The 12,517-nt window shown below is 36.9% G+C and overlaps 1 protein-coding gene across 3 annotated transcripts in view; it reads left to right on the top strand.

Annotated features, from left to right (window-relative positions):
- Positions 1 to 9,477, top strand: part of LOC102255685 (chromosome unknown open reading frame, human C5orf24) — an 11,690-nt gene extending 2,213 nt beyond the window's left edge. Inside the window, exons 2-4 of one of the 3 annotated variants that reach the window (XM_014539143.1) lie at positions 4,999 to 5,428; positions 7,115 to 7,188; positions 8,012 to 9,477. In XM_014539143.1, the coding sequence (XP_014394629.1) occupies positions 5,002 to 5,428; positions 7,115 to 7,155 (468 nt within the window). In that variant the 5' untranslated portion in view covers positions 4,999 to 5,001 and the 3' untranslated portion in view covers positions 7,156 to 7,188; positions 8,012 to 9,477. Of the gene's footprint in view, positions 1 to 4,998 lie in introns of all 3 variants that reach the window. The other 2 variants (XM_005865583.2, XM_005865582.2) reach the window with 2 other exon arrangements.
- Positions 9,478 to 12,517: the final 3,040 nt, after the last annotated feature.

A 12,517-nucleotide genomic window follows, 5' to 3' on the forward strand; every position in this document is an offset into this window, starting at 1 on the left:
TCTATCTCTTTCTTCCTCTTTGAAATCAATAAAAATATATTTTTTTAAAAAAAGAAATGTGTTCTGTCTACTTTCTATGAACTCTGTATTATTAGTGTATGGTAAGAGTCTTTCGAGAAGGAACAGTTAGCTGGCGAAGCCCTGAATTGGCAGTAGGGAAGGATTATTAAGTGTAAGATTGATGCTTGTATATACAAATACTGCATACAAATATATATATATATACACACACACACACATATGTGTGTGTGTGTATGTGCATAACTATATATATATATAACTATATATATATAGTTATGCACACAAAGATCTAATGGTGCTGATTCCTATCTTAACAGGTTGAATCTGAAAGTAGAAAATGATTGGTTTTAGTTTCCTATTTTAGTTAACTATTTATATGGGTAACTGTAATAAATTTCTTTCCCAGCTTATTACTCAGTTATGGAGTAAGCAGAATACTGTACTGATTTCTTGGAAGTAGTAGGGAAGGAAAATATAGAACTATATAGAAAGACTGCCCTTTAGAAATGTTCTTTAAGCCAGTGTGTCATTGTCTTTTCATTGGGATAAACAGCTTTACCCCTGTCTATTGTGTTTTAGTGATGAGAATAGTGTTTTGCATGGAGTTGGCCCTCAATAAATGTGAGCTTTGTCAGAATTAACATTATATAAACCAAATGCATACATTCCTGGAAAAGATTAAAGGAGTTGAATAAAGGTGCTTTTTAATTTTTTTAATTGAAGAACTACTTTTTCAATGTTTTTTTCCCCCAATGTTGGTTGTTATCTGAGTAAAAGATGTCTAATAGCATCTTTTTTTTTTAAATATATATTTTATTGATTTATTTTTACAGAGAGGAAGGGAGAGGGATAGAGAGTTAGAAACATCAATGAGAGAGAAACATCGATCAGCTGCCTCCTGCACATCCCCCACTGGGGATGTGCCTGCAACCAAGGTACATGCCCTTGACCGAAATCGAACCTGGGACCCTTGAGTCCGCAGGCCGACGCTCTATCCACTGAGCCAAACCGGTCAGGGCTCTAATAGCATCTTGCCTCTAAAAGCGTAAGGTAATGTGGGAGCATTTCAGATCTTGCTTCCCAGCATATGTCATCAGTTTGGCTCAAATAGACTCAAATATTTTCAGCCCTGGCCGGTGTGGCTCCGTTGGTTAGGTGTCATCCCGTCCGGGTTCAGGTTCTGATTCCCGGTCAGGGCACATGCCCAGGTTTCGGGCTTGTCCCAGGTAGGGGGTGTGCAGGAGGCAGCCGACTATTGTGAGCTCACAGAGTTTCTCACTCCCTTTCCCTTTCTCTCTCTCTTAAAAAATTTTTTTATTTCCAAAATGAAATAAAAGCCTAACATAATGTAAGCTGAGATTCTATATATCCTGAGTGCTAATAGATGGCAGATGTTCTGATATATTAAGAGAAAATGAAGTTAAAGGAAGTAAGGTCCAGAGGGAAGGTATTGGTAAGTTAGTGGTAGTAACTTGAGGCAATGAAACAGACTGTGGGGAAAAAGTTCTCTTTTACTGACGGTGCTTTCCCTCCTGTGGAAGAGAATTTGGACCTTTCTACCTCTTTTTACTTGAGCTTTCTGGAAAAGTGATTTCTGAATCACAAAATTGTAAAAGGGGTCACTTTTTATCTTACAATCTTCTGCTTAAAAGTCTGAGTATGTTTCTCTTTGTATTTGCAATTCGTCTCTACTCTAACTTTATTGGAAATAAACTAGCGTTTTGATTCCTATCTTAATACCTGTGTATATTTCTTAATTAGTTTATAACTTGATGGGAAGAGGAATGTGGTTTGTCCCTTCACAAATCCCAACATTGGCTTTTCTTCAATTTGGAAAACAAATCTATTTTACTTTATAGATGTTATCAACAGAAAGGTTTTGTGAATGTTTGAAGAGGTAGGGTTTAAAGAGGTAAATAAAAACTTAAGTAGAAGTATTTTAAATTAAATTAAGCCCTGCATTGTTATTTTAGTATAGCTGAGTGATTCTCATTGTAGGGGGTAGATTTTGTCCCCAAGACACTGTCTGGGGAAATTTTTGGTTGTCAGAAATTGGGAAGGGGAGGAGGAGGGTGTAGCTATTAACATCTCTAAGTAGAAGCCAGGGATGCTATTAAGCATGTTAAAATGTACAGGACAACCCTTCACAACAAAGCATTACCTGACCCAAATAATAGTCCTACTATTGAGAAACCCTGGTATAGTTTTATACTATACTAGAGGCCCGGTGCACAGATTTGTGCACTGGTGGGGTCCCTCAGCCTGGCCTGCGCCCTCTCACAATCTGGGACCCCTCGGAGGATGTCAGACTGCCGGTTTTGGCCCGATCCCTGGGTATTGGGCTGAAACTGGTAGTTCAACATACCCTGAGGGGTATAGTAGTGTGCGAAGCGGCAGGGAGCTGGAGATAAGCCTGAGCCCAGGCCAGGCGCCATGCCGCTCCCGCTCACCTGGCCCCGCTGCACCTGCTGCCACTTCTGCTCAGTAGTGGTGGGAGAGGCTTGCGCAGCAGTAGCTGTGCTTGCCAGCTGTGAGCCTGGCATCTGGTGCCCGTTGGTCAGCTGAGTGGTACTCCTTCTGTGGGAGCGTACTGACCACTGAGGGGAGGGGGGGTAGCCCCTGCATTGAGTATCTGCCCCTTGGTGGTCAGTGTGTGTCATAGCACCAGTCGACCAGTCATTAGACCGTTCAGTTGTTGGGTCGCTTAGGCTTTTATATATATAGAAGATTACATTGTTGGTTCTGAAGGCAGGTTATCTGAATCTCTTTGGCTTTACCATTTTCTAATGTGTTGCTAAAGTCTGCCTCAGTTTCTGTAAAACAGAATTAATAATAGTATGTCCTTCACCCTGACCGGTTTTGCTCAGTGGATAGAGCATTGGCCTGCGGACTTGGGTCCCGGGTTCGGTTCTGGTCAAGGGCATGTACCTTGGTTGCGGGCACATCCCCAGTGGGGAGTGTGCAGGAGGCAGCTGATCGATGTTTCTCTCTCATCGATGTTTCTAACTCTCTATCCCTCTCCCTTCCTCTCTGTAAAAAATCAATAAAATATACTTTAAAAAAAATAGTATGTCCTTCATAGAGTTGTGGTAATGATTAAATCAAATAATCTTCACAGTGTCAAGCTTATTATCTGACACATAGAAAATGCTCAAAAACTGTTAATTTTCAGCTAATATTAATACATTTTGAACATGTCTTGATAATCTCTCCTTATTTATCATCTGAAATTAGAATTTGAGCTAGTGAGAATTAATAACCTAGTTCTTATTATATCCTTGGGGAATGAGTGAAGAATTACTCTTTTTAATATTTGTGTTCAGTTATGTCAGTCTTGTTTTATGTTCTCAAGTCTATAAGGCTTCTGCCATAAACAAATAGCTTCTCATTGTTGATGTTTTTCCTTCATAGTTAAGACTTTAAGCCAACTGGCCAACAGCTCTGTATCTGTTGAGTCTCAGCAAATATTTAGTAATATAACAGAATTCAATTCTGTGATTTGATTCCCATTTCCTCTTGCCTTTATAAAATGAAATAAATTTACATGGTTTTGACTTACATTAAGTATCTGTTCTCAGAGCCTCTGGGAGTAACTATTTTTGTGAGGTTTTGGTGCAATATTGCATGTACTAAGGGTATAGGAAAGAACCTTAACAATTTGAGACTAGGCCTTCAGATACATTTGAGACTCTTTTTCTAAATCTGAATTGGAAACCATGTATTTATCTTTTTTATATGAACTCTCATTTTCTGTGTGTCTAAACAATAAGGGCTGGCTTGTTATGGTGATGGTTTAATACAGCCTTTACAAAGAGAAAAACATCACAGGGATGTCCTCACAGACAAAACAGAGACTTTGGTCTGTTTGTTAATAAGTCATAGGGCTCTTGTAAGGGAAAAAGATCCATGCCATATTATGATCAAGATAGAAAGCAGTGTTGCCCTGGCTGGTTTGGCTTAGTGGATAGAGCGTCGGCCTGCAGACTGAGGGGTCCCAAGTTCGATTCCGGTCAGGGGCATGTGCCTTGGTTGCGGGCACATCCCCAGTGGGGGTGTGCAACAGGCAGCTGATCGATGTTTCTAACTCTCTAATCCCTCTCCCTTTCTCTCTGTAAAAAATCAATAAAATATATTTTTTTTAAAAAAAGAGAGAAAGCAGTGTTAATACATTCAACTTTTTGTCTTGATAACCCTACCATTTTATTATGGTTGTTACCTAAATTGTAATATAATTCTCAATTGTTGGTATAAAAGTTCACTCATTTTAGCTAATGGAAACGTTTGTTTACTCTCTATATTGGTACTGCCTCCTGTTTGAATAGAGTCATTTGAAGGGAGTCAATATGTTTGGTCAAGAGGTTGTATTCATTGCTTGGCACATTCCACCTTTTGTAAATAATGTACACTGAGGATTGTGTATAAATAATAAATTGTGATCTGGAAACTGTGGCCAGATCAGAAATATACATGTGAGAAGTATAATAAAAGGCCAAAGGGAAACATTCTATGAATGTTTGGCAAACTGAAGAAAAAAAAATCATGTTAATAAGAGTTCTTGTCTTTACTGTTACCTTTTTGGGGTTTAATGATCTAGAAGAAAAGAGAATATAAATTATATAGGTATCTGGAATATGTTCCTGTGGTATATAAAATATATTCCTACAGAAGATACAGATTTATTTTCTACCTATACACTTTTTCAGTTCCTAAGTAGAGAACATTAAGCTACTAAATCAGTATTATAGTTGAGTTTGTGTGGCATTTGTTCCTACCCGTGATTAAATTGAGAAAAACAAGTATCTTTGAATCTGCTGATGTGTGTTTGTTTATAAGTGGTCTGGAGTCCTGCCTGTTAGCCTAATTTTAGGTTTCCTGCATAGTTGTTGGAAGACAGACTATTTTCCCACTGAATGCCGTCATACAGATATATATTTGTATATATATATTTATGCATATTTGTTTTTTTATTTTTGGTAGAAAATGATGCATCCTGTTGCCAGCACTAACCCGGCTTTCTGTGGGCCTGGCAAGCCTTCCTGCCTTAATGAAGATGCCATGAGAGCTGCTGATCAGTTTGACATATATTCCTCCCAGCAAAGCAAATATAGTCACACAGTCAGCCACAAACCAATGGCTTGTCAGAGGCAAGACCCATTAAATGACACGCACTTGCAGACTACAAGTGGCAGAAGCATAGAGATAAAAGATGAACTAAAGAAAAAGAAAAATCTCAATCGATCTGGTAAGCGTGGCCGGCCTTCTGGAACCACCAAATCAGCAGGATACCGGACCAGCACAGGCAGACCCCTGGGAACCACCAAAGCAGCTGGATTTAAGACAAGTCCAGGCAGACCTTTGGGAACAACCAAAGCTGCGGGATACAAAGTCAGCCCGGGGAGACCTCCAGGTAGCATTAAAGCTCTCTCCCGTCTTGCCGATCTTGGTTATGGCTGTGGCACTGCTGCTTTTCCTTACCCTATGATGCACAGCAGAGCAGTTCATGGGGTCGAGGAAACCAGCAGTGAAGTCAAGCCACCCAATGAGTGAATGAGGCAGGAAAGGAGGGCCAGGTTTAGAAGGAAGATTGTGAATAATCCCAAAGCTTCTTGGTTTTATTTTGACATACATGATTTTATGACCTGGGCTTTCCACATTTGTTTTCCTGTTTTTTGTTTGTTTTTCCTGCTTTTGCTCAGAAACTGCCATATGCTGACAGATACACTCGGCACAAGCAGTGGCATTGAATTTGTATATAGGTTCAAGTATAACATCTAACTAAAGAATTTTTGCTTTTCCTTTAGAGTTATGATTGTGTCTCATATTTCATTACTACTTTTGGGCCATTCTAAATAGATGCTTTATGTACTAAAACAACAGAATCCATTATACCCATTAGTTTGTGAAGTAAGCCTACAATATAAGAAAGATAATATCTAAGGTATTTTTAACTGATGGAACAAAGCAAACTAATAATTCACAATTATTTGAAGTATGGCTGTTAGTTTTTGCAACTTTTATTTTCATGGGACAGGACACATATTTGTATGCTTTGGCATTTACTTAGACTTCAGATGTTAAAAATTTTATTTTTAATGTTCTAAGTTTAGGCAACTTGTTATTTATTGATCTAAATGGCATTAACTGATTTAACCATTTGTTCCTAAAGGAATTATTTAATGTTTGCCTTTCAGCAATGATAGGCTGTGTCTTTTTTTAATTGCCTAAGAGCATATATACCAAACACTACAAACGATTCAAACTTTTTAATAAAAACTGCATATTACATTTTTGGTGAAATACAGTGCATTCTGAGAATAGCATATGTAATATAATAGAAAAAGAAACATTCTTAAGGTTTGCATGGAACTGTATTCACTACATTTTGCCTTTCATAGACTTAGTTGTAAAGCATTATGCTTAAAACATTTATTGTTGTTCATTTATTCAGAATGTTTAGTGTTTTGTTCTTTTTTTTCTGAGAAACTGTCTGTTGCATTAGCACTTACTGTGGATTCAGGTTTATACCTACCAAAGGACACAAACTGAATGGTAGACTAAAACTGCTATAAACAAAATGCAGTTTTCTGACTGTCAGAATACAAATATTAAGAAATATATAGGAATCCATCTGTGCATGGAATATGTAAAATATATGTGGGTTAGTTTAATTAAACACCTAATTGTGGCTCCAGTGAGACCACACCCAAAATTTTTCCAGCAGTGTTTGCTCTAGAAGTAAGATGGATGGAAAAGAAAAAAAGTATTGGGTATAGTAGGGACGAAAGGAAGTCTTATTGACCCCTTTCTGAAAGTAATATTTTTTTGTTGATATACATTTTATTTATCCTGAGTTTGGTCTGAATAAACTATTATAAACTTTGGATTTGAAAAAATTCCACTGAACTTTAAAGTTACAATGTATGTATTTGTGATTTAAAATGCCTTTGAGATTATAATGTATATTTGCAGGACCCAAAAACTTTTAAAGTGATTAAAAGTTTAAAAAGGCACATATTGTGTTGTTTGGGCTTGCTCTCAGTTAATACAAACTCTGATTGCAAATGGATGTCATGTTTCGTACCTTTTTTATCAGGAAAAAAGCAGCAAGCCTTCAGGTGTTCCAGTGATGCCTGACACAATGAGCTGGAGTTTATGCTGCTCTTTACAGTAAGAGGTGTTGCATTGTATGTGGGGACTGTGTGTGCACTGGCATCTAAGACAGTGACCTCAACAATTTTAGCTTTGCACAAACCATAGTGAACAATGTTGGATGATTACATAATCAGTTGCAACATTCAGGCAGCTAAATTGCAGAAGCCTAAACTATAAAATTTTAATCATTTACTCAGAACAGTATAACTTTTGACACACACAAATGCATACATCTTTATTCATATATTTATCCACTTTTATTATCTATCTGTCATTTAGCTATTTCTCAGATTGATATTCAGCAGTTGGCTACTTAGAAATCCTGTTTTGAGTTCCTGAAAACGGTTGTTTAATTAAATATTCTACTGTAGAATAATATATACCACTGTCAAGGATTTGGTTGCATGATGTGTTTTTATATGTCCATTTGACATTGCCCTTTCAGTTTATTTTGATTCCAGATTTTGTTATACATAACCTTCCCTTTCTCTCTGCCCTTTCCAACATTCATTCCCTCCCATTTTCCCCATCCTCCAGCACATCTACTCAGTGGTGCTGTGCTGTGTGTCAGAAGGTAAAGCAGGTGTATTATTGTATACTGATTTTTTTAATCCATTTTAATGAAATGGTGAAATCAACTAAAGGAAGTATGTGCATAACAGTGTTTATTAGTATCAGGAGCTGTGTCCCAGGGAAGAAAGGGGGCAAATGGCTACAGTTGTGAATGGATAACATCATTTATAAAACTGAATTTTCTGTTCATGAGCAGTTACTTGGAGTACTAGATCTGTGCTGGTGAGCATCTCCTGATTCTACTTCCTTTTCTCCTTGTGAACAGTTTATTGATGCCATGCTGAAGAGAAAGACACATCTAAGTGATAACATGAAGTCTTAAACTAGATAATATTTTTACTTATCTATACTCTAAACACTACATTGTGCATCTTTTGTAACACTGTCTCTTGTCATGACAAACACTGAAATAGCATGTTAAAATGCCTATACTTTAATATAATCAGTTGGGGAAAACTGGCTTTTTCCTCCCACTGTATGATTGTTCCTTTGTTCCTTTAAAGGTAAATTGCTAATTTTATATTGTGTAATTCTCTTCACAAAATAGGTTTCACTATTCTGTATTAAAACTGTTGGTCAGAAAATTATCTGCTGTTCAAGTAAGTTTGCTTTACTTTTTTCTTTAAAAAATATTTTAACATGCCTTATTTATTACTTTACATTAACCAATGAGCTAATGCAGATGAAATTTTCATTTTTTGACAAATATAACCTTGCATAATTAATCTTTAGTAGGGGATGATTTTGATACTATCTTTGGAGTTTTGCACTGGATATTAAAAAATACTGGCATGTTGTGTTGGAAGAAAAGTATCTGCTTAATTTTTAATATTTGGGGACATTTTTAAAATCAGTGTTTCAATTAGACTAAAAAAATTCTTTATTTTTATTTACTTTTTAAAAGAAACATGTTAAAGTAATAAAAGTAATATTCATTCCAAACGGATGTTTGTGTGAATTTACATGTATATTTTCATGAAGTAAGAATAGAGTTTGAGTTAAGGAGGAAAAAAATTAATCTGAAATCATTTATTTAGGTTAAAGGTAATCCATCCAGTGTAAGGAAAATCAGTGTATCAGTTAAAGAGAAAAAAAACCACCAACCTTCTCTTTTATATTTTAAGAAGCTTTAAAAGAACAATTCAGGGGATGTTGACTATAACTGCTACTCAGTCAGTCATTGTCTTTATATGCAGAAACATTTTATGATCCCTTTATAGTAAAATAGAAGAACTTACAGCAGTTGTTGAAAACATGTTTTCCTTGGACATAAAATATTTTGATGCTTTAGGTTTCTGTTTTTATTATAGCTTATTATAGCTAACTATATCCTATTAAACTCTAGGATGTATCTAAATCTTTGCTTTTCCTCCATCACCCCCAAGTAGATAAATCCGTGCTTTCACATATAATGTATTTAATTTTTGGAAAATTAAATGCTATAGTAAATCAAGTGTGTGATTTATAGTAATCAGACCACTTTGATTCTTTAAGCTTCACAGTTCCTTTTTCCACAGATAATTACAGAGAAAATAATTACCAATTAACTGATATAAGCACGCTGTCCTCTGCTGTAAAAAGTCTGAATAGATACTGTGTATGTTTTTATGTCCATGAACTTGAGCTACTCATGTGCAATTGTGTGTATGGGAATGGAGTAGTGTTCATGATTTGTATCTACATCATCATATGGATGTATATTTATTAATAAAGTCATTACTTTAAAACCAACTATGTTTACTACTTTATTTCTGTAAGTAGGGAAATGGTAAATGATAAACCTTTTTTTATGACCATGGATCTTGTATTTTCTTGGATTGTGCTTTCTGAAATCTCCTCTACACTTTTGTTTTTTCTCAAAACAGTAATATTTATGTATTTGTAATGTAAAATTTAACTTATAAATGGATCTTATTTTCTTTGTTATTTCTTGTCCTTTTTTTAAAATATATTTTATTGGTTTTTTACAGAGAGGAAGGGAGAGGGATAGAGTTAACCAAGGTACATGCCCTTGACCAGAAACGAACCTGGGACCCTTCAGTCCGCAGGCCGATGCTCTATCCACTGAGCCAAACCGGTTCGGCTATTTCTTGTCTTTTTGATAGTAGCCATTCTAACAGGTGTTGGACTTACTCTTAAATGCAGAGAATTTACTATTTAGGTAAAAAACCATTTTAATTAGTAATTTTCCCAAGCTTTCAAGTAGTCTAATAAATTCAGCAAACTTTAGTAACTGTTGAGCACGTACTCTACAGTGTGGCAGCTCACATTATGAATAAGATAGTCTCTACCCTCAAGGAACCCATAGTGGAAAACAAATGCCTTAATATGTAGAATTAAACAATGTAATGCCAATTTTTATTCATTCAGAATTGACATTTTAAGATACTTTATCTCTCAAATTAGCTAATTAATTTTAGCACAGAGCCGGTGAAACTACAGCCCATCTGCCTAGTCCTAAGCTTTAGGCTAGTTTTTAGATGAATTTCACAAGAAAAACTGATTGCTGTGCTTATTCTCTATCGGCTCAGAAGGATCAGGTCAGAGATCTTCATAAGTTGTGATAATGCTGGCTTTTAAATCATGTTGGGAGCTACTTATGTGGCTGTTGTGCTTCCTCTGTCACATAAAGAACTTTAGATCATCAGCCCATGCATCCAAAGGTCTCCGGTTTGGTTCCTGATCAAGGGCATGTGCTTAGGTTGCAGGTTTGATCCCCAGTGGGAGGCAACCAGTTGATGTGTCTCTCACATCTCAAACTCTATTCTTATCACATGTTTCTCTCTCTCTCACCCCCCCCCCCCCCCTTCCACTCTCTCTCCTTCCACTTCTAAAAGATTGTGTGTGTTTTTTAAATCATGAGTGGGTGTTGGATTTTGAGACATCCTTACAGACATACCCAGAAATAATGTTTTACCAGCTATCTGGGCATCCCTTTAGCCCATTTAAATTTACACTTAACATTAACCATCACTGTAGTCTTTGATCATCTTGGCCTAGCTTCTTTATTTCATTAGGGGCTGCAAAATTCTAAAAGATTGTGTGTGTTTTTTAAATCATGAGTGGGTGTTGGATTTTGAGACATCCTTACAGACATACCCAGAAATAATGTTTTACCAGCTATCTGGGCATCCCTTTAGCCCATTTAAATTTACACTTAACATTAACCATCACTGTAGTCTTTGATCATCTTGGCCTAGCTTCTTTATTTCATTAGGGGCTGCAAAATGGCAATTTTAAATTCTATTGTTTCTTTATCAATTAGGTCAAATATTTCTATACTAAAAACCTTCCCCTCATCAAATACTTGGTTACCCTGAAATAATTCTTGTCAGGCACATAAATGCCAGATTCTTTCCTTTTGCATACCAGTTTTCTGAATGAATTGGTTCTCCATCTTCCAAAGGTGATTAAGAATTTTTTTTTTTTGTATCAGTATGAACTCATGGATTCTAAGGTGATTTATTTCTGGCTATTGAAATTACTCATTTTTATGCTCAAATTGTTTCATCTTTAGCTAGTAGGAGCCAGCTTGGCTCCTTACTCATTTTGACATAATCCTAGTATATCAAGGTGGTATGACAAGATGTTCCAGACTTGCAAAAAGGCCTTATGACTTAGCAAAGCAATTTAGGGAAGCAGTGTGCTCTGTCTTGAATTTTAGGGTGTTTGGGGTTTAGAAGAATGTCCTCCATTTTTTAAAATTGCTATTTTATAAAATACAAAAACTGAAAGGATCTACAATGGCATATTGGCATATTAAAAAATTTTTTTTTGCCCTGGCTGGTGTGGCTTGGTTGGAGCGTCGTCCCATACACCAAAAGTTCCATTCTGGGTCAGGACACATACCTAGCTTGCTGGTTTGGGTCAGACAGGGCTCATCCGGGAGGGAGGCAACTGATCGATGTCTCTCACATTGATGTCTCTCTTTTTCCCTCCCCCCCTCTAAAAATTCAATAAAAAATATCTTCGGGTGAGGATTAAAAAAATATTTTTGGCAAACAAAGGATATTTAAATAAAGATAGGTGGGATAAGGAAGGAAAACAAAGAAAAGCACAGTTTAAAGTGCTATACTAGTATATTCAGTCTGAGATCTGTTGCTAATAAACTTCTGATTCTAGGGTATCCCTCTGAGCAGGCATTGGAAGTGTGAGATATCACTAAGCATAAGCCTTTTGTTTTCAAATTATAGTCCTTCCCTGCACACAGATGTCTTACCCATATCAGTTTCTTTTCTCCTTTTTTTTAAAATACATTTTTATTGATTTTTTACAGAGAGGAAGGAAGAGGGATAGAGAGTTAGAAACATCAATGAGAGAGAAACATTGATCAGCCGCCTCCTGCACACCCCCCACTGGGGGTGTCCCCGCCACCAAGGTACATGCCCTTGACCATAATCAAACCTGGGACCCTTCAGTCCGCAGGCTGACGCTCTAGCCACTGAGCCAAACCAGTCAGGGCCCCATATCAGTTTCTTGCTTTGATAAAGCACCCTCTGAGCTTTTTTCCCTCTCCCTTCCCTCCTGCCATGGCGCCCCATTTGGATAAAGGTTTGTTTTTTCACGGCACTTGGTAAAGTATTATTTTTGTTGCAATCTATGTATATAAAAGCCTAAGCAACCATCCAACTGGTAGCGATGATGCACAATGACCACCAGGGGGCAGACACTCTGACCGGTAGCTATGACATGCACTGACCACCAGGGGGCGACAACGCAGGAGCTGACGAGCTGCAGTGACTTGGCAGTTCTCGGGTGATGCACTTGGAAC

The sequence above is a fragment of the Myotis brandtii genome, unplaced genomic scaffold, assembly GCF_000412655.1.
Source record: "Myotis brandtii unplaced genomic scaffold, ASM41265v1 scaffold208, whole genome shotgun sequence".
Classification (NCBI taxonomy): Eukaryota; Metazoa; Chordata; class Mammalia; order Chiroptera; family Vespertilionidae; genus Myotis; species Myotis brandtii.